At 42.5% G+C, this 25,097-nt stretch overlaps 1 protein-coding gene across 2 annotated transcripts in view; it reads left to right on the top strand.

Annotated features, from left to right (window-relative positions):
* The window catches only part of CREB3L2 (cAMP responsive element binding protein 3 like 2), an 85,608-nt gene that overhangs the window by 53,476 nt on the left and 7,035 nt on the right, over positions 1-25,097 (top strand). The window contains exons 3-11 of one of the 2 annotated variants that reach the window (XM_056339344.1): positions 7,347-7,513; positions 9,089-9,176; positions 10,967-11,145; positions 11,804-11,950; positions 13,669-13,727; positions 15,056-15,124; positions 22,240-22,339; positions 23,285-23,411; positions 24,085-24,310. In XM_056339344.1, coding sequence (XP_056195319.1) covers positions 7,347-7,513; positions 9,089-9,176; positions 10,967-11,145; positions 11,804-11,950; positions 13,669-13,727; positions 15,056-15,124; positions 22,240-22,339; positions 23,285-23,411; positions 24,085-24,310 — 1,162 coding nt within the window. Of the gene's footprint in view, positions 1-7,346; positions 7,514-9,088; positions 9,177-10,963; positions 11,146-11,803; positions 11,951-13,668; positions 13,728-15,055; positions 15,125-22,239; positions 22,340-23,284; positions 23,412-24,084; positions 24,311-25,097 lie in introns of both variants that reach the window. The other variant, XM_056339343.1, reaches the window with a different exon arrangement.

Genomic DNA, 25,097 nt, shown 5'->3' on the forward strand with positions numbered 1-25,097 from the left:
AAAAGAACCCCAATGTTTGGGAGTCAAACAGTACCTCCTTTGTTGAGGCTGTTTTGAGGGCTTCGGTTTCATTATTTGTGGTGGGAGTGTGTGTGCAGGCTGGGAGGGGGAAATGCCATCTGGAAAATCTGTAAGAGAAACTGTTTGTCAATGAATGTGGGCTCTCACCTCGTGGAGGAGGGGGAGGTGGATGTAGTGCCACTGGAGTTCAGCATTGCAGGCATGATAAACAGGACTTGTGTCTGCCAGGGGGGGTTACGTGAGCCTAGAGCTGGGTGCTGGGGATGGTGTGAGCCCAGGGGGAAGACAAGGAAGCAGTTATTCCTCCAGAAAGGTCCAGCTTGCCTTTGGGAGGCTGGAAAGGCTCAGACGGCAGAGGTGAGGATGTAGAACTTCCCTGCGAATAGCATGGCCAGCAGCACACCCAGAATCTGTGCACCAGCGGAGGCCTTTTCAGGTTCGTGGTGGGGTGTTTCTGCCAACAGAGGGCGAGTGGCCATTTCCCCCTCAAACAAGCTGTGAGCCTCTTTGAGGAGGTGTTTTCCCCTTGCAGTCAGCCAGCTCCCAGTTTGCAACTGTTATTTCTGTGGTGCAGAGCTAGTGAGCACCCTTGGATACAGCTAGCAGCTGTATAGGAGTAGCAACCTCAGAGACAGGATCCAGGCAAGCATTGAACAGTTGTCCAAAGTACAGCTTTGCAAACATGAACCCTTGGTGCAAATTTAAGTGCCAGCTGAGTCAAAGTCTCTTATTAATATGTGATGAGCTGAGTATGAGACTGTTGTCTATGGCATGGCAGTGCAGAAGCCATGTGGGCTGTACATGCAAGCCTTGTGGTTCATGGTGGCAGTATAAAGTCTGTCGTGGACCAAAAGGAATTAGTTGAAGCCCTTTTGCTCAAATCCGTGACACAGCTGAAGAGCAGGATTATTTAAATATGCTTGGCCGGAGAATAGTTTGATGCATTAGGGATCTTCTTGCATTACCCTGTCCAGAGATGTCTCTTCTGATAACTGTGCAAAGCACTTTGGCCAGTAGTCCATTGTGGTCTCCTTAAGTTCCCAGTTTTGTCTTTCTCTAGCTGTTTTATCTGTTGCTTGGACAATGAGCTTGGAGGAGGCGAGAGCTGTCTCTTCATTCTGCTTATAGGCATAAGGATATCCCTTGATGCTTCTGCAGGTCTTATTTGCAGGCTTGTTTCAAATGACATGCAGTGCACGCATCTGTTTTCTGTATGATTACGATCTGTTATGGTTGTCATGGTGGTATGGGTGGGTTTTTTTCCTTCAAGACTAGGTTCAGTGGTACACCCCTCATTTGGGTTTGTTTACCTAGTGGTACTGTCTTCCTTTTTACTGCAGGGAAAGAAAAGGTGAAAATCATGTTGTTTCTCTGAATACTTGCATTCTCTGTACTTGGGAGGGATTGAGGGAGAGAGTGCATCTCTAATTTCCTTTATTTAAAAATACACAACTCCTCACTGATGCAGCTTGGTTATCCATGCAAAAAGTGTCTCTGATAAACTCTTTAATGAAGGATTAAATGAGTGCTGAAACGATGTGGGGAGCAAGGGAGATCTTTTTAGTTGTTTTGTAAGCTCTGTTTCTCTGTACATCTGTCACAGAGGGTGACATTTACTCAGTGTTGGAGAAGATTACTTTTTCTCAGGAAAAGAGGTGCTATGTTGGGCAAGATTGAAGAATTAGTTGGATAGAATAATGTTGGATAGAAGTAATTAAAATAAGGAAAGGAAAACTCACTGAAAACTGATACTAAAAAAACTGTACAGTTGAAGTAAGCATTTTTGGTGTTATTTTCCACTTTTCCTACCCTACCTTCCTGTATTATATAGAACAAGGAAAGAAGCAAAATGTTGCAGTTCTTCGGAAGAATATGAGGATCCTAGAAAGCTACACATGGTGTTGTTAAGAGACTATGTGTGATTTTTTAGTATCTATATATAAATACAAATATATATATATAAAAAATAAACAATTCTGCCATGTACAAACACAGTCCTTCTTGGTTGTCTGTTTTTCATGTATGCCTAAATCACACATACTGATTATTGCTGGAGCTGTGATGCTTAGAGGAGCACTGAAATCCATTTCTGTTGAAAATTGTCATCATAATGTATGTGGTGTGCAGCACTGAGAGCAGATGACTTAGGTGTTGTGCACCCAAAGCCAAGAACTTGTCCATAATTCAGTCTTCATTATGGACTTTAAATATCTTAAGCTTTTATTGCGCAAAATGTTGTATTGCACTTTCCCTTTTGAGTACAGTGAACTGGAGAAAGGAAAGTAGAAAGGGAAGGTCCACTTGTGGTATGTTGAGTAGATCTTACTAGCGTTGCCCATCTTAACTGCAGATGATGGAACTTGGGACCGGATTAGGGCCTCTGAAGTAAAGACAGAGAACAGAAAAAGTTTGTTTGCTACTTGGACACGTTGCTGTAGATATGCACAATGAGCAGTGCTTACACTTACAGTACTGAGGGACTTACATCCTGTTTTGAGCTTGCTCTCTTGCACTGTCATGTGCACAGCATCTTACAATACCTTGCATGTCGTACCAGGGAGCAACCTGGACTCACAATGAGTGCGGCTGGGAAAGAAAGGACATGTTTAAAGTTTTTCCTATCAGCAAGAACATTGCTCAGTACACGGATTGAACTTTGGCGCTTTGTAAGGCTCTTAGATTTTTATTTTCTTTTAGAAAAGGAAATGGAAGATGCATGCTAAACAAGAGTCTGCAGGGAAAATGGGGCAAGCTTGACAGCAGAAGCAGCGCACAAAAGCTTTCTGAAGAAATGTAATTTTAGTTTTGGACACAGAAGATAAGATCTTGGATGCATGTGTCACAAATCCTGGGTTGCTGTGATGAATGGGTTTTTTTGATGCTTGATTTGAAACTGATGTTTAACTTGCAGAAGTGGTAGATGCTCACAGCTGCACCTGAAAACTCAATGCATAATGTATTTTGAGAAAGTATAATAACAGTGCTAAATATGTGAAAAACCAAATTCCAGTTGTCTCCAGTTGGCCATTTCAAATTACTAGATACTTTTTGGCCTAAATCTTTCCATGGCTCACTTGAATTTTCAGGACTGCTGTGGAAATTAATTCAGGTCGGTGAAGCATTTCCCTAGGAGGGAGTTAAACAGCTCTATGGGAACAGAATTTGAATTTATTTGGTAAAGGAGATATGAGGCTGTGCATAAGACAATGAGAATATCAAAACATGAAACAGCCTCTCTGTTAGGGGAGCGCCATGCATTCTGCTTGTTAGGTAAGGCACAGGTCCTGTAGAGAAATTCTTTGATCACATTATTAAAACATTCCTGTTTTTAGGTGTGCACTGAATGAAACCTTCATATATTTCTTAATAGCTGGGGACTTTGTAACATAAATGTTCAGTTAACATAGACTGTATGTGGAATTTAACAGCGCTAGTGCGTTGCACATAGAAGCGTCACCTGGGATTTTGCTGAATACTGTGTAAACTCCTTAAATGACATATTCCATGTGCCAAAACGCCTAGCATTATTTGACTTATGAAAGGGTAGGTAAAGGGGAATGCTTTTAATCTAAACAGTCATTGGATGATAGAGCTCATAGGTAATTCTATGAAAACCTCATAAAGTTCATAGGAAATTTCAACTGGGAAAGGGGGCTGACAGGCAGTATTACTTGTTCATCAGTGAGCTTTGGAATCAGTGTTTTGAAGCCTGAGAAGAGATTTTTAACAGCCAAAGTGACCATCTTTAGGGTGTGGATTTTCTTAGCCACTTGGATAGATAAATCTTGTTTAGACTTTCTTCTCTCTGTATCTGAATGACTTGCAGCATATTTGTCTCACCTTAGCAATGCAGTATTGCCCTGCTGTATCTGTCTAGAATACCAGAACCGAGATAATTTTCTCAGCCTTTTGTTTTGGAATCTGTCTCAGTCGTTCACCCGTACCTCCTGGATCATGTCAAATATAAATATAAGCACTGACCTTCAATTTCATGACACGAGTCATCTACTCTTTCCACAGCATGTCTTGCTTTGTTTGGAGAAGACAATTCCCTTTCCTCCAGTGGGTGTCTTGAGCCAGTCTCCGTTTTCCTTTCATTTCAGTATTTCATGCACACCTCCTTGCTTGTTCTCGTTATTCCATGAAACCTCTCTCATGGTTCTCCATACCCCTCTGTCTCAGAAATATTGTCTTGGAGAGTGTGCCATGCCTCTCGGTATGACCAGTATTCTGTAGCCTGCTCAGTTTTTCCAATGTTTGCTTAGTTTTCTGCAACATTCTCAAGGGCTTTGGGAGAAGGGCTGCCACTTTGTTCTGCTAGTACAGTGCTTGGCAGAGTAGACTAAGGTGCTAAGGGGCTACTATAAGAATAAACTTGATTTTCAGCTAATGTCAACCTGCTGTGCTCAGGAAGAGGACAAAGGAGGGTAGGAAATGTCCTTGCAGCTCTCTTGGAGCAGAGGAGATATAATTGGTGACTTCAGAAGCTGGAATATATTAGAAGAAAGTAATATTGCACAACACTGACAGTGCTAGTGGATGTGTAACAGGGGCTTGGAAAAAGTGGGGAGAGGGGAGTGTCGAGGTGGGATTTGACCAGTGTGTTGCTCTATCCCTTCATTTCACAGGGTTGTTCATGTGGAATGACAGCTGTTGCCATGCCTCATAAGAGGCAGTGTCAAAAAAGTGTTAGATGCAGTTCTTCAAAGTTGTCTCAGTGTTAAACACTGTATGTTGCTGTCACTGAAAACCATTTGTAACCCTACAAACTGGTTAGACCGGCTTTGAAGCCTAGATTAACTCCAAGCAGTTTGTGCGGATCTAAGTGGTGATGGCAGGGATGTCAGCTTAATCAGCAAAGTCAGGTTCCAGAAGAGTAAAATGACCGGCTGAAGGCCAGCATATCTTGCTGTCTTACAGCAGCTGAATTCTCATAATGAGTCTAGGGATTAGAGATGATAAACATCACAAAGTGCAGCCTTAGAGTACATGCCCTTTTTTTGCTGGGCACCCAGTGGCTAGATTTCTGTTCTACTTGCACAGTGATACAAATGTCAGAAAGTTCAGGGCTAATTACTTGCTTCACTGATAGCTCTCATTTATATGCAGCCTCCCCTCCCAAAGGGAGTGTCAGGTAGATCCCAGATGATAGCACTGCCATGGGGTAGCTCATCCCAGAGGTGTGAGGCAGAAAGCAGAGGCTCTGCACAACATGTTGTGGGGAGAGGTTTTGGCAGAACTTATCCAAACAAGCATTTTAAAGTTTAATTTGCCAAGGGAGTCTGGATTTCCAGGCAAAGGTACCGCTTTAAATCTCTTATCTGAATGATCCACACACAGTAAGCTAGAGGAAGTCCACAGATCACTGAATCTTTCATTGCAGTCGGCACGGAGGGAGCTGTGTTCTTGGGTTTGTGAGTAGAGAGGCTCAGGGAGGTTGAAAGAGAGCAATGTCCTGTCTCCTGAGTTAATATTTAGACAATGCTACCTCTTTTTTTCATAAATACTTCTATTTTTATATTTCTGCATTTCCCAGAAAGCTTTGGGAGTAAGTTCTCTACAAACTTAAATACAGCGTTTAGCCCTTGCTGTACCATTGCTTCTTTTGGCAGAGCTGGGCTTGCTGTTGTTGACTTCTTATTACAGGATCTGTGTTTTTCATTTTTAATTCCTTGGTGTGTCTACTCAAATTACCTCCTTCCTTGCCGTTGGTGGAGGTTAGGTCCCACCACAAAGTAATTACTGGCACTGGAGACGCACATGCTTCTCCCTTCTTCCACTCACCCAGCCTCTGCCCAGTGCCTGTGTGCCGTATGTGTGTGTGGTCTTAACAGCAAGGCAGACAGCAGCACGGAGGCTGTAAAGCCCACTCTTATTTTTGTTACCTGTTTGCAGCTGAACTCTGTTGACATCTCACCATGTGATGTGTAAGTTCGGTGTGTAAGGGGCTTGTGTCAGCCCTGCAGACCGCTGGTGGCACAGCCACAGCACCGTGGCTGCCTCCCACAGTGTTGGTGCAGCGTGCAGCTAATTCAAAGCTCTGTTGCTGTTTACTAGCCGTATGGTGTACGTGCTTGCTCTCTGCTTTAAGTCTGTATATGCATAAATACTCTGAAGGCAGGAGAAAGCTTTGAAAGAAAGATCAACACTGTTATGTATTTGGCCTCAGATTCCAGCTGCTTGATTTAATGGACGTGCTTCTCGCAACTACTGATGAGTTGTGGCAGAGGACTGTGCTGTATGCTCTTGAGGTGCAGTACAGCTGGTGTAGGGTACTCTCCTGTAAGAGAACTTACATGACTGAACTCTAGCAGTAGGGATGAGAATTTTTTTTAAGACAGATTTACAACTGTCAAAAATACATTTGATTTTTTTTTTTTTTTAAGTGGGGTGGTTAATAGCCTTGTGGAATTGTTTTAAAGGTTAAATCCTCTCAAGGTCTTGATCTTCTGTCATACTTTAGACCTGGGAGAATAAGTCCCTTCTCAGCAAGCCAAACAATGGCTTCATGAATGGAAATAGGGGGCTACCAACTTCCCATGCAAGCCTTCTTCCAATTCTTGACAGTGCAAGGCAAACCTTTCAGCTTTGTCCCCTGAAAAGTGGCATGACCTTCTTTGGATTTGTAAGCTTGCAGTAAGTGGAGCTAAGGAACAATTCTGCCAACATGCAATGCGTGTTTCATTGCTGCCAGTCAAAATACGCATCCTGTGCTGTGACTTCCAGAGGGTCTGGGGAGGAAGTTAGCATGATCACCACAGCACTGGTGCTCTGGTGAAATCATCGAAGTCTTTGTCCTCTTTTATACTTACTAAATGAGTCCTTGGGAGAAAATTTTTGAAGTTGAGAGTATGAAAAATGCTTTGTTCTTAAAAGTATAATATCACTACTCCAGTTATTTGATGATTGCAAGCAGTAGAAGGAGCAGAAGTCTGGCTAAACGCCATCTATACAAGGAGGAATAAAACCGAGTGAGCAGGCATTAGTGTGTGTAGGATATGGCTCCCTGGCTGCTTTACCCAATGGCTTTTGTTTGGTCTTGTTCTGCTACGTGTTAGCAGCTTTCGGCAATCTTCAGTGATTAGTGCTCTGTCTTTCCTCGCTGCTCCTCTCTGTATCCTGGGGCTAGGATTAGGTTACAGCCCTGAAATGGCATGGTTGTCTGCATTGACTAAGAGCTGAATAGTAAGGACAGAGTTTTGTTGATGGACTGAAATGCCTTCTGTGTTTGTTTCCCTTCGCTGGAGGAGGAATGACATTATTTTCATTTGTAGTATTTCTGTCTTTGACCTAAACATGTGGTGTCTGATTTCCTTCCCTGGCAGGTGACCTGGAAAATGAGGAATGGTGTCTGGCTGCAGAGCTTACTCCAGCAGGAATAAAGACTGAGCCAGTTTTGTGCGAGACATCAGGCCTTGCTCCCTCAGTCAGTCTTACTGTCACGGCCACATCGCTGGAGGGGGAGCAACCAGAGCTACAAATGGATGCCCTGGTACTTTTTTCTGTTCTCCTCTGTGCAATTAGCTATAGGTTCTTCTATGCTTGCATACCAGTGTAGACTCCTTAGTGCCAAAGCCTGTCAATTCAGGATGCATGCTGCAGGCTGCTTTAATGGTTTTTGAAGTTTGCTGGTGTCTCACTACTGCTGTAAGAGCTTATGTTTCAAAACACTTACCTGCATCTTCAGGTCTTAATGGTTAGATGCACTACTTTCTCTTCTATGCTATCCTCAAAGCCTGGGGCCCTTGCGTTTTAAAAAATATTTAAACAGTTTCTAATGAACCAGTCCCACCTGAACTGACTAACCCATTTGCCCTATTGAGCCTGTGACAAGCTAAGTGTTTTCCATAATAATGTGCTTTAGTGCTGTTGTGCCTTCCCATAATCAGAACAAGACTTCTTGTTTGAAATGACTGGAGAGTTTCCCTGTTTGCCTGCTAAGTCACTCTTGCCAGATTTGTGAAGCTTTGACATTTCAAGCTGTTGCTGCTTCCACACCAACCTGCCTCATCAGGAGCATTTGTGATGCCTTTCTGACCACAGCTGGAGCAGCCAGTGGGCATTCTTGAGGGCTTAGTTTGCCTGTGGTTGGTTTAAGGAGAAGGAACTGCAGTAGCTGAGGGCTCACCAGGGTCCCCTGTTAGTGGAGGAAGAAGCATGATTGTTCTCAGTCCCCAGGGTGCAATGTCAGTCTGGGCCAGGTGGAGTTCATATATGCTAAAAAGTAAATGTTTCCGCTTGGATGTGGATCAGAAATATGTGCAACAGAAATTATTTTATGAGAAACTGAACAGATTAAACACAAGTTTCCCATAATCTTCTTCTGAATATGCTGTCCCTGGTACATAGTCCTGCTATAGCTTGGCATGCCGTGATTTGCAAAAAGTATATTGGGAAAAGCTCGTGGCTCGTTACCATTGCATGGATTAATTAACACAGGTTATTGAGATAGATTTTGGCTGCAGTGAGCATGCTGACGTGCCAGACTGACTGACTGTAGCACACAGGCAGACTGGGCAACAGCTAGTCAGCCTGGTGCCCCAGCCCTGTCAACAGGGCAAGCCAGATGTCTTCCAAACTTTGGACAGCTGCGACTGTCTCTTTTCCTGCTCCTCCACACTGTGAGATGAACTTGGGTCTGATAATGTGGTGCTGAGTGACTTGGCACCTTGCTCTTTCTCCCAGATAACAACGGTCTTGGAACAGGCTCTCCCCCACTGCCGGGAGTGTTTCCCTCTCTGCTCTAACAGACTGTGTGGTCCAGCAAATCCTAGTAGCAGCTCTGTTGCTAAGAGAAGTAATTTGAGTGGGTTGCATGCTAGCTTTCAGTCTGAAATGTCACCTCTGAGGTGTAATCTTTTATTTAAGTAAATATAGTAGTAAGAAAAGCCATAGTGGGAGTAGTTGGGGCAGCATTCTCTGTAGCCTGGTTTAGCAAACTGTGTGAAACAGTTAAAGCTTTGCCTGTAGCAGAGCCGGAGAGGGAAGGAGAAGTCGTCCTTGTATCCTTCTATTAAGATTTTAAGATGTACTTTGGGTTTTCATGCTGTTAATTTCTCTTTTCTAGATGAAACCACTGAGCCAGAAAGTTCTTCCAGAGATTAAATTGGAGCCCCATGAAGTGGATCAGTTCTTGAACCTCTCTTCTAAGGAAGGTCTGTTAATTACCAACACAAAATACAGTGGGAGATGACCAGAATGCACAATAAATGTACTTTACCCTGATTAAATATTTGGCTTCCTCATTCACCATGTTAATCTTTAGGCTGAAGCTGTTGCCTTCTAGGGATTCAACTCAGGCTGCTGAAGAGCCAGCCTCTCTCTGATCCATTTATGTGTTTTTTCTTCTTTTTTTCCCTCCCTTGCTCATCATAAAGAAAATGATCCATTTTTTGTCTGTAGCATATTAATAATTGTACAGTTACTGGAGGGAGTTTGAATCCTTCAAGTACAGGATTATTTAGGCTAGAAGAGAAATCAATTTGAAGGAACTTAAGGCATAGAAAACATGAAGAGCATAAGTGGAAACTTCACTGTTTTAACCTCTGATACAAAAGCAAGGATGTGAGTTTATATGAAATTAGAAGTTAGGTGCATCTGTTCCTAGCACATTATTTTTAGCAGACTTTTAAAGAATGACCAGGACCTCTTTGCACTAGTCTGTAAACGAGGAAGGAGGAGCAAGGATCCCTGCCCTGAAAGTTAAACAGGGCTTTGTGGCACGTGATCTGTTAACCCAAGAGAAGTTTGAAAAAGCCAAATATTTGGGCTGAAATTTGAGCAGATAACTGCATCTACATTAGGAACACTTGACGTTCTGTTAATGAATTCATCTGTATAGGTAAGTAGAACTGCTTTAGGGAGAGAAGCAAGTGGTGTAGCAGGTGGAAAAAGGGAGGCTCTATCTCAACCCGGGGCATACATTCAGTTGCTCAATTTGTGCAGTTAGGGGCCTTGCTGTTTTTCAAGTGTGTGTTGTCTTCTGGCAACTACCAGATATGATGCAAGACAGAGAGAGCTCATGTGTAATAGCTTTTCTTTGTTACTGTTTTTCTTCCTTCCTCCCCCACCACCTATTTGATTTTTTCAACTCCAATTTTCATAGTATAACAGAAGTGGAAGGCAGCAAATTCAGCTCTTGTCTTCCTATTCCCAAGTTTCATCGCTGTAAATTTCTCTCAGAGGAAAAATGACTATAGTTGTGGCTGGTTTGGACATTTGCTAAATTGTCCATGTAATATGAGTAAGTGAGACATTGCCCTGCTTCTCGTGGTTCAGACCCATTTGGTCATAAGCAGCACTTTGCTTGCCAGTTCTAGCACAGTTTTTTTTGGCTGTAAGTGCAGCAGAAGTTAGCTTATGGCCCTGGATAGCACAGAGAGAGATTCCTGCGGTCGTTGCTTATGCTGCTCCTGCTCCATCAGTACATCTCACTTCCTACCAGTTGTGGCAAACCAGGTCCTTAGGAGCCAGATTATTTCTCTCCTCCCTGTTTATATAACACCTTGGGCACAAGCCCTTCTCTTGAAAAATAATGGCAATTTGTTTAATACACAGCAAAGTTAGGAAAGATTATTGTTTTTGGAGAGAAAGTACACTGGCTCAGAGCCCCTCTGTTAATGTGGTTTCCGAGGGACAGGGGCCTTGTACTGGTTATACTTAAACCTCAAAATATTTGGAGAAGAATCTGAAGTGTAGGTAGAAAAGACTGGAGCATATGTGCAGAGCCGTGTTTTGTCTCTTGAACCTAAAGATAGCTGCTGCAATTCATTCCTCCTTTGGAGACCTGCATGCTTTGAAAATCTTCCAAGTTGCCACTTTTCTTAATCCATTTTTTAGCAGACAGTCCCAGTCTTGGAAGCTGGGGTGATGGTGGTGGCTCTAGTGGAAAATTAAATTAGCACCTCAAAACCTTGTGTTATATGTCTCTCTTGCCATTTAGCAGTGGATCCCCTTCATTTGCCTCCAACCCCTCCCAGCAGCCATGGCAGTGACTCTGAAGGAGGGCAGAGCCCGGCTAGATCGCTCCCTCCTTCAAGCCCCGTCCAGCTACAAGCCACGGCTAAAGTGACATCGCGCACAGCTTCAGTGCTTTCCAATTCCCCTCTCCTGACTGCACCGCATGTAAGTTTGGCTGGCTTTTTCCAGCATCTATCTATCTGCCTCTGGGGTTTTTTTTCCTTTTTAAAATTTTTTTTTGCCGTGAATTTGCTGATTTTCTGGGTTTTTTTAGATCTCTGGTCAAAACTGCAGATCCGGTAATTCTTGCTCACTGGTCTGTTCTGTTCCCACAGAGAACAGTGTGTGCCTCTCCTCTAAGTTGAGACAGGGTTCAACAGTGTTATTAGGTCTCTTCCACCATGGATTGTGTTTTGCGTTAGGACCCAGCCCTGCTGGGTTAACCTGTCCCTGGTAGATCTGCGTCTGTCCTCTTGTCTTGTTGAAAGCAAGTGGTTATCTTTAGGGAGGGATTTTCAGTAGTGCTTCTTCTCATTTGTCTCTTTCCCTGTTTGAGCTAAAGGAAGTTTTACTGTTGGCCTCTGTGTGCAGAGCTGGGCTGAGAACAACTGTTTGAGGGACTCCTGTCCCAAAGGTTCAGTCTCTGAATGGAAGCTATCTAAGAAGTCTTCCGCTTCCATGCATTCCCAATTGCAAGTGGCTGCTGTTATAGTAGGCAGTCCTTTCTGAAGTGGAAGAGCTACTGCCTCTCTTCCCTAACAGCCTTTTCTCTAGGGCTGTGTGTGCTTACTGTTGTATTATTTCATTTCTATGACACCTGGAGAAATTACAGGGGACCGGCCCGCTCATCCTGACAGAGGAGGAGAAGAGGACGCTGATAGCAGAGGGGTACCCAATCCCTACCAAACTGCCCCTGACAAAAGCAGAGGAAAAGGTGCTGAAGAAAATCCGCAGGAAAATAAAGAACAAGGTAAATGTTAGTTAGCTTTGCTGGGTAGCTTCTGCTTTTCCTTCATTTAAAAAAATGCTGCAACAATTCTGCAGTAATGATTTGTTGGTACTGTTGAATGCTATAAGATGACTTCTAACGAAGTGTTTTTCTTTGTTCCTAAACACATCCATCAAATTGTCTGTCACTATGACAGTGTGCCTCCGTCTATGTATTTACCTGAACACATGAACAATAGAGTATTTAGCAAGCAGTGTATCAAGTTGCTGTTGCTTAGCTCCTTTTTAAAAACAGCACAGTCCTACCCTTATGGTAGGCAAAGACCTCTGTATTCTCTCCATGGTCATGAAGGTGTTCTTTTCCACTGATTCATGTTTTAAAATCTGACTGTATTTCAGTGTCCTATTCTTTTGATCACTAAATTCTGTGACCTTTAAATGGATGGTTGATACCAAGGCTGTGAAATGCCCTACAAGTCGTTTCTTTCTTCCAACGTGGGGAAGAGCCTAGTGGTAGGGAGGAAAGCATTTTTTTCCAGACCTGGCTAGCTCACTTGTTCTAGAGGATACTAGCACATCTTGGAAGGTTAATGCATTCTGTTACTGGTTTTGTAGATAGAGGTGTAAATTTGCCCACACCGAATGGGAATTTGGTCTTGTAAGATGTATTTTCAAAATTTTTGGAAGTGACCTTCTGCATTTTATGTACCACTTTCATATAATCAGCCATATATATTGGAGGGGATCTCTGGAGGTCCTTTGGTCCAACTGCTTGCTTTGAAAGCAGGGCCAGCTTAGAGCAAGTTGCTCAGGGACTTGTCCAGTCACATTTTACTGTCTTAAAGGGTGGCAAGTCCCCACCATCTATGGGCAACCTGTTCCCATACTAGGCCACTCTTGTGGTAAAAACAAATGAATAGCATTCTTAGTGTCTCATTGGAATTTCCCTTGTTGCAGCTTGCATTTGTTGCCTCTTGCCATTTTGCTGTATGCCTCTTTTAGAAGACTCTGACATCATCTTCACTATGCAAGATAGTTGAGGACTGCAATAGGATTCCCTCTTTAGCCTTGTCTTCTTAAATCTGAACAAACCCAGCTTTCCCTGCCTTTCCTGATACATCATGTGCTCCAGCATGCTTATTATAGATAGCTGTGGCCTTTCTCTGGGCTTGCTTCTGTACACCCAAAGTATTTATTTCAGAGCCACAAACTGTATGCTGTGCTCAGCTGTGGCCTCGCAGGCACCGAATAGAGGGCAAGAACCACTCTCTTAACCTTCTACCTCCAGTCCTTGTTAACGTAGAGCCGGATCTGTGGCTGCCTTTGCTGCAGGGGCACATTGCTGACTGAGATTTGACTTGTTCATCAGGTCCCCCAAGTCTTTTCTGCAAAGCTGCTTTCTAATGTATACATGGGCTTTTCCTCTCCCAGATGCAAGGCATTGTCCTGGGATCATCTTTTAGTATTTGTCGTAGGATATTCTCTCCAGATGAATCTGATTCACTTTTTAAGGTTAGTTTTGTAAGAGCAAGGATGATCTTTTTCCCACTACTGAGCAGAGCAGTCTTACTTCAGGATGTGGAAGCAGACCAAGTCAGTGCTTTGCTTGCCAGGAATAGAAATGAGAACAGCACGGATGCTCGAATCTAATAATGTCAGGGCTTTTTACCAGTTTATTAATTCAACTCTGATGCTTTTTTTCTATGCAAATATTTGGTGTTTTTCTTCCTTTTTCCTTAGATCTCTGCCCAGGAAAGCAGAAGAAAAAAGAAAGAATACATGGACAGTCTGGAAAAAAAGTAAGCCAACCTCCCTCCTGTTTCAAGCCGGCCAATAGCACTAGTTCTGGACTGGGAAGGGATCCAGCTGTTGATGCTGAGACTGTTTTGTGCACAGAGTGCCAGCTGCCATCTCGTGGTTATGACTGAGAAAAGGCCCTTCTGGCTTCTGCTTCTGCATGTGCTGGGTGCTACGTTCGTTACACCACCATGTTGCTAACACGCTGATAAAGACTTTAAACCTTAAATAAGGCAAGACCCATCTGCTATTGGCCTCTGCCTCACGCAACTCTGTTGGCCTAGTGGGTAGGCAGTGTCCGTGGAAAGGTGGATTCACAGTGAATATATTCTGTCTTCTAGAGCAGATGGAGACAGAAGTAGAAAGTGGGTGAGTCAGGACTGCCTGGGAAAATAAGCAGGACTCGGGAAAACAGCACGTGACCCATTGACTTCCCTTAGCAAGGAGGAGTCAAACTCCCAGTTAGTGATTTATGTCTCAAATAAATCTTCCTTCCAAGAGACAAGTTTTCTAGTGCATTTATCTTATGCACTTCACCAGATGGATCTGTTAAACCCCTTGTACCATCTTTGGTGATATCCTTGATGTGATTTCCTTTTTGTCTTCTTATCTCTTTATAGTTGAGACTCGCTTTCTCAGAGTTACTGTTACGAAGTTGCACCCTCTGCATCCAGATACCAAAAATATTTCCCTTTACCTTTTTCCTTCTTGAAGCTATTCCAGATGGTCATGTTTGTCTACTTGGGAGTCCCATATTTTTACTTGGACCTTTTATGTGGCATGTTATATGCTAATCTGCTTTAGTTTTGGGGATTTCCAGGGAAAGCGTGGAAATGAGAACTCTCTTGGGAATTAATCTGCTGGCTTATTAGCCTCCATAAACTTGAAATTCGAGGACCTTATTTCGAAAGCATGGCATTTGCCAAATTGCAAAAAATAGTTGCTAACAACATAAATATAGTGTGTTCTGTAACTTTTAAAGTATCTGTCCCATGGCCAAATGTGCAGAGAAAATCTGAGCAGGGTCTTTGCTGTTGCTATTTTGAGGGGCAAAAAGTAGTTACAACCCATCCTAAATGAGCTGCTCCTGCTGGGAAGTAGTTGAGCACTGTAAGCAGGTGGTCTGCAGCTAGTAGTATCTTTTGCAATGTGTTTTACACTAAGTATGATTAAAGACTATTACTGAAGTTAGTCGTTGTAACTTCATTAAATGTAGGTAAGATCATAGAGCTCTCTGTGTGAAAGCAAGCTTGGTTTGTTTAACAATAACAATTATAGAATAAATGACTGATTTTTTACATTTCTCTTTCTGTCCTTGTGCTGTCTCCAGAGTTGAGACCTGTTCAAATGAAAATAGCGAGCTGCGTAAGAAGGTTGAAGTCCTGGAGAATACTAACAGGTAAGGTATGAAGGGAATAAAACAAAACTGTAGCATGATATTACAGTGAAAAGTGAAAATCTGGAAGTTAGGACATGAGTTGAAATTAAACAATAGCTATAGCCGATGTGGTTAATGTCACAGAAAGATGAGGAAGGCCAGTTACTGTGATTACAGTGTGATATAAAGCATGAAGGCTTTCATGTCAGGTCCTAAACTGTCTCCCTAGCCTGTGGTGTGCTTGAGAAACCTTTTAGCACCCTTCTTAAGAGTTCTTCTACTGTCCAAGAAAACATAATTAATGATATATAACAAAGAAAAGGCTACAGCCCAACTCTCAGGATTGTCTTTATTTAGTGCAAGATGGTTTTGACAGGAGACCTTGACCTGGAACATGACACTTCTAGAAATTACGGTGCTGAAGCTCAAGAACCATTATTAGTTCCTTCTGGACTACTAAATGTCATTGCAATTATTGTGTACCCTTCTAACTATCTCACACCCTGGAATATCCTTCATTTGGAGGGGGGAAATCAACTTCTTGTTAACTTCTGAAGAAATGGGTGACTCCGTGGTGGCTTTCTCAAAGGACACATGGCAGAAAATGTTGAATAGCTGAGCTTCTAATTGGATGTTAGCTGAGAGTGGAGTGTCAGTCATCGGTTATGCTCAGTGTGTTCTCTAGTGATGGTGAATTCCGATGAGGGACTAGATATGACTTCTAGTTAGAGGTGTTTGTAGTGATGGTTAAATATTACCACTGAACATGATGGTAGCATGGAAGTGTGGGAGGAGACTGGGTTTTGAAGATAAGACCCATGATCGCGGAGGACGGCCCTAGAGCTTGTCTGGCAGCCAATATATTGCTAATTGAGTGGCATGTTGTTTCTAATCTCCGGATTCGATCTCTAATTTCATGGAGCCAGACCCTGTAGCAGTGTAATTTGCTGGAGAGTGTCTCCCACACACTGCTCATGCACGAAGACATCTGCTGCTTGTTTGAAGAGAGCCAAGCCATTTCTGTGCCTCTTGTATCTTCCTCCAGGGTTTTACATAAGACCCAGGAATTGTTCTGTATGTATGGTGTAGGGTTTTCTCTCCCAGGATCTGTCCCAGGAGATGCTGAAGCCAGCTGCTCTAAGGAAAGGTGCAGCTGTGGATGGAACACTCAGACAACATTTTGTCAAGCCTGGAGTTGTTCTCCCCAGTTCAGCTAAATTTGGCCAGCTGTTTTCATCTCGGAGTTGTTGCAGATGTGGTCATGAGAATAGCTTTGTTAGTACTGTCCATCCTTTTAGACAGGACTTTTAGCATCTTCTCTATTATTTGTTGATCTTAGTTCTCTCATGCTAAATGTTCTAAAAATATTTGGCTAAGTGATATTATCTCCAAATCCTTTATACTTTAGGCATGTGGAACGAGTTGCATTGTTTTCTTCCCTCTGCAATAACATTGATATTGATTTGTAATCTGCGGAGAAGCAGATGTTCCTGACCCTCTGCACAGAAATTCTTGTAATTCATTAATTCATGGCAATACTGTTTTGGCTATTTAGATATCAACTATATCTAAAATCTGCTGAAGCTTCAAATTGAAGTACTGAGAGATTTGTAAATTCATCAAGCCTGAATTATATAACAACCTCAAAGAGCCGCGTTTCACCTCAAAGAGCCGCTTTTCTTATTTAGTGTATAATTGTGCAACTATGTAATTCAGAGAATGGTTCCAGGCCCTTGTTTAATGTATATTATCCATTTCCTATGATGAATTCAAAATGTCTGGTTTCCTCATTAGTATTTGCACAGAACCTTGATGTGGCATCCAGAGACTGTTCAAATGTTTCAGAACTTGTCTTCACAGCATCCTATAGCTGGTACTTCCATCTCCTATGTACAGTCAAGAATCAAAGTTCAGAGCAGTGATGGTCAAAGTCATGCAGTGTCAGTTTATTCTCGGGTGCCCGAATTTATATGTTAGGACTTTATTTCTCAAAGCACCTAGCATACAGTCATACACATGTGCATCTTATTTAACATGCCCAAAGCAGAGCCCTGGTGGACTTCAGCTGCAACTTTGAGTGTTTGATGCAGTAAAAAATGAAGATGTTGTTGAAGGTATTATCTAAAAGTAGATCTGCAAACATTAGAGCTGTTCTTTTGCTGTGAAAAACTGTAAGAGTGGAAGAATGGTAACAGGAAAATAAGAGCTGTGATTACATGAGGAAATGTTAATGCATTCAAGTGTAGATGAAGACAAAGTTGTTTTTTTACCTTGTTGGAAAACTGGGCTATAGTTGCTTACCTAAAAGTTCACACACATCTATGTACTCTCAGTCAGCATCTTGATTGTATAGTCTGGCTGGAGCTGAGAGGAACTGAAGGGCAATTTCCAAAGCATACAACTATTGAACAGCAGTTTCCTTTCAGTATGTGCAATCAGTTTTTTAGAGCATGTCATTCTATATATAGAACACATTTGCACAGGTACGTACCTAAGTCTTCAGGAAAACCCTGCTTGCATTACAAAATCTGGCTCCAAACCATGGAAACACTAAAATATCTTCTCTTAAAATGTTCCTACATTATTTTCAGCAGCATGAAAAAATTTAGAAGAATCTTCCCTGAGAGCCTATCTTAGCTTGAAATTCTGGATCTGAAAAGATGTCATGTAAAAGTTGCAAGTGTGGTCAAAAAATTTGCATCCAGAAGCATCTCCCTTGACGTTCATGCATCTTAAAAGGCAAGGCAGGAAGCTGGGGACTGAGGTGCAGAGGAGTTTTTAATTCTTATTATTCTGAGTGGGTGACTGCAGCATTTTCGGCAGCTTTGGTATTAGAACACTAGCATATGTTTCCTCTCCTAATTTATGTGACTCAATCCCTTAAAAGAAAGCTGTCCAAGTTCCTTTCTAGGCAGTTTTCTCAAAACTAAGGAAGCACATTATTACATGCATACCTGTTATGTCTTGTAGCCACAAGTGAGCCAGGCTGTCATTGGTTCGAGTAGCATCTGAACATGTGGGGCACGACACTGCTGTCTTAGAAAGCAAAGGGTGTGAGAAGAAGCGGGCACCAAGAGTTGAACTGACTTGTCCCAGTCACCAAGAAGGCTTGATCCACTCACGTTTTGTCCCTGGGACCCAAGGGAGAAACTGCCAGTGATCTAGGGGACTGAATGTGCTTTCTGACACCAGCATTGTCTAGCTGAGAGTCATAGCTATTTGGGCTTAAAGACAGTAGTGAAACATCTGGTGCTGTGTGTGACATAAGAGAAGTACTTTTGCTTTTCACTTCTGTTGAGTCTATATTTATAAACAGATTGACAATCACTTTCCCTGGGTAAATGACAGACATAGGATCCAGTTGGCATATTGTTGAGAGTGCTACACATGGACAGTACATGCAAGTAACTGCTAGAGTTGCTGCATTGGAGTAATGACTAGCAGGTTGTGTAGAACTCCACTCTGACAGGCACCTTAAAGTCAGTGACTTTATAAATACAGCTGGGATGTTCTTCCATTTCTCATGTTCCTGCTCAACCTATTATTATGACTCCCAGTCATCTAAAGATCGAATTGTGTATCAGTCTTACCCACCAAGGGTTTATCAGCACCAAAGCTGCCAGACTTCACTGATTTGCTTGACTTTTCTGTTATTGAGGCTGGTGAAGTAATTTACCAAGTCATTTTCAAGGAGTGAAGGACCTGGATTTAAGCAATGAGGTATCTTGCACTTCATTTCAGGCCACCCTTATAACAGATGACAAAGCATGGCAGCCCGGGAGTGACTCCTCCTTTTCAAAGCAGCAGGACAGTGTTTTTAATGCTGAAACATCTTTGATGAAAAATTGTTCAATTTTTTTCTTTGCAATTCAAATGAGGAAAGATTGTGGACTTTTTTCTGCTTTGGGGTATTTCGGTCTTTCAGCAAAAACCTTACTTTGAGATTTGCTCTCTTTCCTACAAAGAAGACAGGCAGAGAAGGCATCTGTGTGTAGAGTTGGAAGACAGGATAATTTTTCTCTGTCCTTATCAAAATCAGGTGTTGTTTCTTACAAAGTAGATAAAGTCTCTGAAAAGTCTTGATCAAAATAAACAGTGTTTGGTGTCCCCTAGAAACTGTCTTTTTTTGTTTAAATTTATATTGGATTTTAAACTTAAACACTGAAGTGAGGGAGCCTTCCAGGTAGCTAGATCCTGGAGTGACAGATTTTCTCTCCTTAATCAAAGTGTCACTGGAAGCAGAGGGAAAGCCTTGACTTGTTCCTTACTTTGGTCACGGAAGGGGCTCTTCTGAAGATGAATATGTGAATGTGCATAACGAAAACAAGACATCATAGGCAGAGTGAATTTGCTGGCAGTGTGTGGAAGGGAGAGCAGGAGTCTTCAGTCACTTTACAGCTTTCCTATGAGGTGCTTCCATTGGCAGAGAAAAGCGTGAAAGCACGTTCACACCTCCTACAGAGGTGACCCTCTAATTGAATATCACTGGGAAATGTGTCAGACACAGTGAAAATAATCCCTGTGGGTGCAAACCCCCTTATGCACGCTGCCTTGGGATTGCATTTCCTCCTGTTAGGACTTAGCCATAGGCTGTGTGTTTCACTAAAAGCATTTGTGGCCTTCCTGTTGCTATGTAGAGGGAGCATCTTAGTTTGACTGAGGTACCTGTCCTGCTGAGCAGAGAGCTGCTCCTTTTCCCTCTTAGTCCAGATTATGCCTGCAGCCATCCAGTAGCAACGAAGGCAGCTTTTGCGTGGGAAAAGAGATCTTTTGACCTCAGAATCAAGTATTCTGCCATGCCAGGTTCAAATAGAGAATAAAAGCACCAAGGAGTGCCCTATTTTGGCAGTAGCAGAGTAAGCTGGTATCATCTCTGAACAAGCTTGTTTCTTGCCCTCGCCTCGGCTTTTGCTCTTAGTTTGAAAATGCACCTGTAGCCTCATGACTCCCGACACTGAGTCCTTGTCTGTTGAAAAGACAGTAGCTCTGCTCAAACATACAAATTACTGGGGGGAGAAAGAGGTTTTATATGAAGGCAGTTGGTAAATAAGTTGGGGGATGAATCTTCCTCTGTATATAGGAGACCTCAGGATACGTGCCTAATTATACTTTCCAAAAAGAGAGTGTTTTGGAATCAGCTCTCTGAGACTACTCTGCCCAGCAGGTTTTATAAATTCGACACAAAAAGGCAGAGATGAGCAAAATGAGAATTGCCTCTTTTCTGTTGATTTCCCCACCAGCCATTAGCTGTTTTCTCACTGACGCCTCCACAAAAGTGGCAAGAGTGATCAGCATTTCAAGGCTGCTGCTGCTGCCAGCCCCGGAGCTGGGGAGGAGGAGAGCTCCTTCCTCCTCCCTCTGCAGAGCTGTTCTGTGTCGAGCCCAGTAACTCAGGCCCCAAACAGGAAAGATTTAGTCTTCTATAACAGCACAGAAACCACAAGGTTAATGAGGCATTGCTGTATAACATAGCTGGTGTCATATGGTGGGAATATTATATGCAGTAATTTCTATACTGGAAAATTATATATACCACATACACAAGTCTTTGTGAACCCTGTGCCATGTAGTGGATGTGAGGAGGAACTGGGGGAAGATGCAGAATTTCCCAGGGAATTAGGATGGTCTCATTTACGTGATGGACAGTGTTCTAATGTCTTAATTTGCCTGTGGTGTCTCTAATAGTGAGTAAAGGACTGAATTAGACTAATCACTTTCTTTTTTTAAATACTGAGTTGCAGGATAAACCATGCTCTCAAGAGTATGCAAGACATCCTTCCTTAATAAGTTGAGAAGGATCTGCTGGCCCAGATATACCTGCTGTGAGCATGCCTTGTGCTCATTTCAGAAAGCATTCCTGAAGTCCTTGGAATCATTAAACCCTAATTAGCAATGAGCATTGATAATTAAAAAAATCTATAATAATAGGCAGACCAGTGTATATTGAGCTGTGAAGGCACCTCTGGGTCTGTCCTACAATAGCTTTTAGCCAACTTGATCTTAAAATAATCCTAGTTTCTCTGACATCCTGACCTTGCTTCTTGCTTTAGCTTTTGATGTCACAGCCTCCAAAGCTGTTGCCTCAAGTTTTGTGGGGGTTATCCTCCGCAGTAGATTGAGAGACTTACAGGAGAATTGAAAAGTAACATTGGAAACAAACAGCAAATTTAACATCTTGATACAAAATTGTACTATATTTGTGTTGAGGACGACAGACATTTGTGTTACTCCTCATCTGTTAAAAAGCTTTAATGAAAACAAAATGAAAACTTCTGTGAAAATCCTATATCAATCATACTTTGATGTCATTTCCCATTTAAATTACTAGTATCCTGACAGTCATAATTGATGATACTGTAGAAGAAAATCAGCCAGAAAGACAGATGAGTATCATCCTGGTCGGGGAGTGTTGAATTTGACCACAAGAGAATCGCAATTGTGGTTGGGACCTCTGGAATACACAGTCAGAGTAGTCACTTGAAGCATCTGTGATTTTTCTCAGCTCCTGGAGGATTTAGCAAATAGCAGTCAAATGTTTTATTTAATAAATGAATTTGAGAAGTGGAGTCTGTGCCTATATCTGGCTTTAAGACCTTCTCTTTGAAAATGGTCCAGCATGTGGTCCAAACTGCTGTACAGCACGTTTTCAGAAAAAATGAGGTAGCTGTACCTCTACCACTACTTTGAGCAGTTACAAACTTGCTTCTGCACCTCTTCAAGGAATGGTGAAACTCCTGCTGAATTCATGACACAGAATCAGGTTGATATGCATCTAGTCACTTGCATGTAGATCAGTTTCAGTTGTTTGTAAGCTTACCAGAATAATTTCTTCTAGAAACACTGAAAACAATTTTTACTTACAAGAGCTTTCTGAAAGTACTAAAGAAATCATTTTTCAGGACGTCAACTGAGGGAAAGACAAAAGAGCTTTTTGAAAGTTCTGGTGTTAATACATGTAAAAACTTTGTAAAATGGAAAACACTCCTCGCATCAAACTTCAAGGAGAAGACTTTTAACTATCTGTACTTTATATTAAATGCTGTGTTACTGCCAGCTGTGGAATTTGAAGCAAAAAACTATTTAACCAGCAAGCAGATTGGGGTGTGTGATGCTTGTCTGTTATCTTTGCTTTCCAGAACACTTCTGCAGCAGTTGCAGAGGCTCCAAGCCATGGTTGCTGGGAAAGTGTCCCGTTCGTGTAAGGCAGCTAGCACACAGACAGGGACCTGTCTTATGGTGAGTGTCCCTAATGTGAGGAATTACAGGGGAATGAGAATCTCTTTCCACTGCTCAAAGGCAGTTCTGCAAAGCCCCTCACTTGCAAATTCTCAGCTTGGGAATCTTCTCTTCATAATTTGGGAATTAATTCTGAGGTAGGTGAGACTCCTGGCTGATGAAGATTAATGGTGGTGGGAAGGCATTAAATTCTGGAGGAGACCGGGCCTGTCCTTTTGATTGGGTGCTGTGGTGATAAAAGCAGCACTGCTCCTCTGAGTGACCTGTTTTATTATTTCCTACAATATTGTATGTGAGAAATAATGTCTAGGATTGTAAAATGAAAACGAGGGTGACCTTTGATGCGCAGTTCTTTTGATACCAGTAAAAATAAACTTGCTTATCCAAATAAAAAGTCATATTTTACATAAGGCTGTAAATCTAACTCTGTCCTATTTCAGTAATAGTAGTCAGGATAAATAAACAGAATGAAACTTTTCCCTTTTCCCTCCTTACACTTATCCAGCAAGTTCCCTCTATACTAGTGCTATAAATTGATGGAAATTATTTTCAAGACTTAAGCTGTTCTTCTAGTCTGCTACCCTCTCTGCACTTTGAAGCAAGATTGGGGCCAGGAGCAGAAATAGCCTTAGAAATTCCTGAGAATATCTCTAACACACACGTGGCGGCTGTGTCTGCTTTTCAGTTCTGGAAGTAAGATGACAGGACAAAATGGTGGCAGACGTTGAAAACAAACTCCGGTGTTGAAAATTGCCCTTTGAAGCACTGAATTGTTATTGTATATATGCCTTTGCTAAGAGGCGCTGTACGTAGTGATGAAAACAGCCTCAAATTACTTGTTTTGAAAAAAATATTAGATCTGCGTTGTGTTGATTCTTAGTTTTGATGTGTGCATGTGGGTCAGGAGCTACTGCACTTACCTGTTTGGCATCTTCCCTTTGCCAGATGGTGGTGCTGTGTTTTGCAGTAGTTTTTGGCAGCTTCTCTCAGAGCTATGGGCCGTATCCTTCTGCTACAAAGATGGTGTTGCCCAGGCAGCATTCCTCATCAGAGTCCTACACAGACTCCATTGGTAAGTGACAACTATCCTAGTCTTGCTCCTTCCTTGGTTGTGCTTCGGCACTTGTCTTCCACCCGCATCCCTAATCCCCTCCTCAAGCACCTCTGCTCCTTAGCCAGCCATTCCTTGATACACCTGTGTTTTTCAAAGGAGGATGGTTTGGCAAGGTATGCTGATGGTAGCAGGCTCCATAAACACAAGCAAAGCCTTTTCCTCACTAGTCTGCTTCTGTTTAAATCAGTTTTGTTTCTGTTTGTGGAATTAAAGCTAGTGGTCTGTAAAAAGTAGCAGTATTTCTACTTGGTAGCAAACTTTCGTACTGTTAAAATAACCAACTGATATCAGCTGGTGTTTCCTTTGCTAGTGTCAACAAAGAGTCCAAGGACTGAGTGGGAAACTGTTAGTATTACATACTCATCGTGAACCAGTTGCTTTCAATGTATATTATGGAAGTGATTGTTTCACTTTGTTCTTGTTCTGTGAATAATTCAGAGCTTTTTGATCGCTGCCTGAACCACCACTGTGGTATCTTTCCTCAGCTATCAAATTACCAATTAATCACTATCAAGAGAAAAGACCTCTGCACCTTTAGTTCTGCTCTGACAGTTTCCATTTCCTAAAATGACCACGGCTGTTCTCTGAGCTGCCTGTTTCTCGTGTCTTTTTGCCTTGTCTTTGTATGCAGTGAGGTCAAGGAGTCTGCTAATTTATGAAGAGCCTCACCAACTGGAGGAGTCGTCAAGCCCGATCTCCTTTGCAGATCGCAATGACAGGCAAGCAGACACTTCCAAGTATGCAGCACTGTCCCTGGAAGCCATGCCAGGGACACAGCAGGATGATATCATGCAGTTCACAATAGCCAACGAGACGAGGCTAGAGAAATCGGTGCTGCTGGGCCTGCAGCAGCACAGGTGAGTGCAGGTTGGGCTGCTTGTCATACAGGTGTCACTGTCATTTGTGCCTGTGGGCCAGCAGTAAGACTAGAGGCTCAGCTACGCTGGGAACTGTGAAACATGAAGAGCTTGGTCTCTGTCTGGAGAGCCTACAGGCAAAGTTGTTGTTACTCTGGAAAAGTGGTTGCAACAATATTGTAGTAATACAGCTACTGAACTCCTCAGTGCTTCTGCCAAAAACGTAACCCCTGTAAGCCTGTTAGTTGTGCCTGCCCACTTCTTTAAGCACTAACTTCTGTGTCTTCTGAAGGAATAAGCTTTTGCCAGTTGCGTGGAAGTGTGAGGCTGTGACTCACTGGGCTTTCTATGAGGTTAGGGTGTAAAGAGCTGCAGCATCTTGCAGCAGTGATCTTACTAAAGCATTACTGTGGAAAGTTTGCCGGACTCTGTTGTAAGAGACAGACCTGTAAAGTTATCTGAACTACTTAACACAGCATTCCGTAGTGATTTTTTTTTTTTTTTGTTAAGCATAAGTGTAAGTTTTTGGGGCCTCTGAAAAGAGAGAGATTCACTGGTTTTAATATGTGTGTGCAGTTTTCTTTCCACTGTACCTGTTCTTGTCCTGCCACTGTCCTGTTGGCCCAGATCTTGGTCTCTGCTAACAAGCAGTAGCAAGCACACCAACCAGTGGAGAGAGGAATTTTGTTTGGAAGCATGGTATTCTGATGTCTAGGATGAGCCATGTCACCCCAAGCATGCCTTCTGAGCATGGTGTCAAAGTTATACCTAGAGCCAAAGAGATGAC

This window comes from Falco biarmicus, chromosome 5, assembly GCF_023638135.1.
Source record: "Falco biarmicus isolate bFalBia1 chromosome 5, bFalBia1.pri, whole genome shotgun sequence".
In the NCBI taxonomy this organism is placed as follows: domain Eukaryota; kingdom Metazoa; phylum Chordata; class Aves; order Falconiformes; family Falconidae; genus Falco; species Falco biarmicus.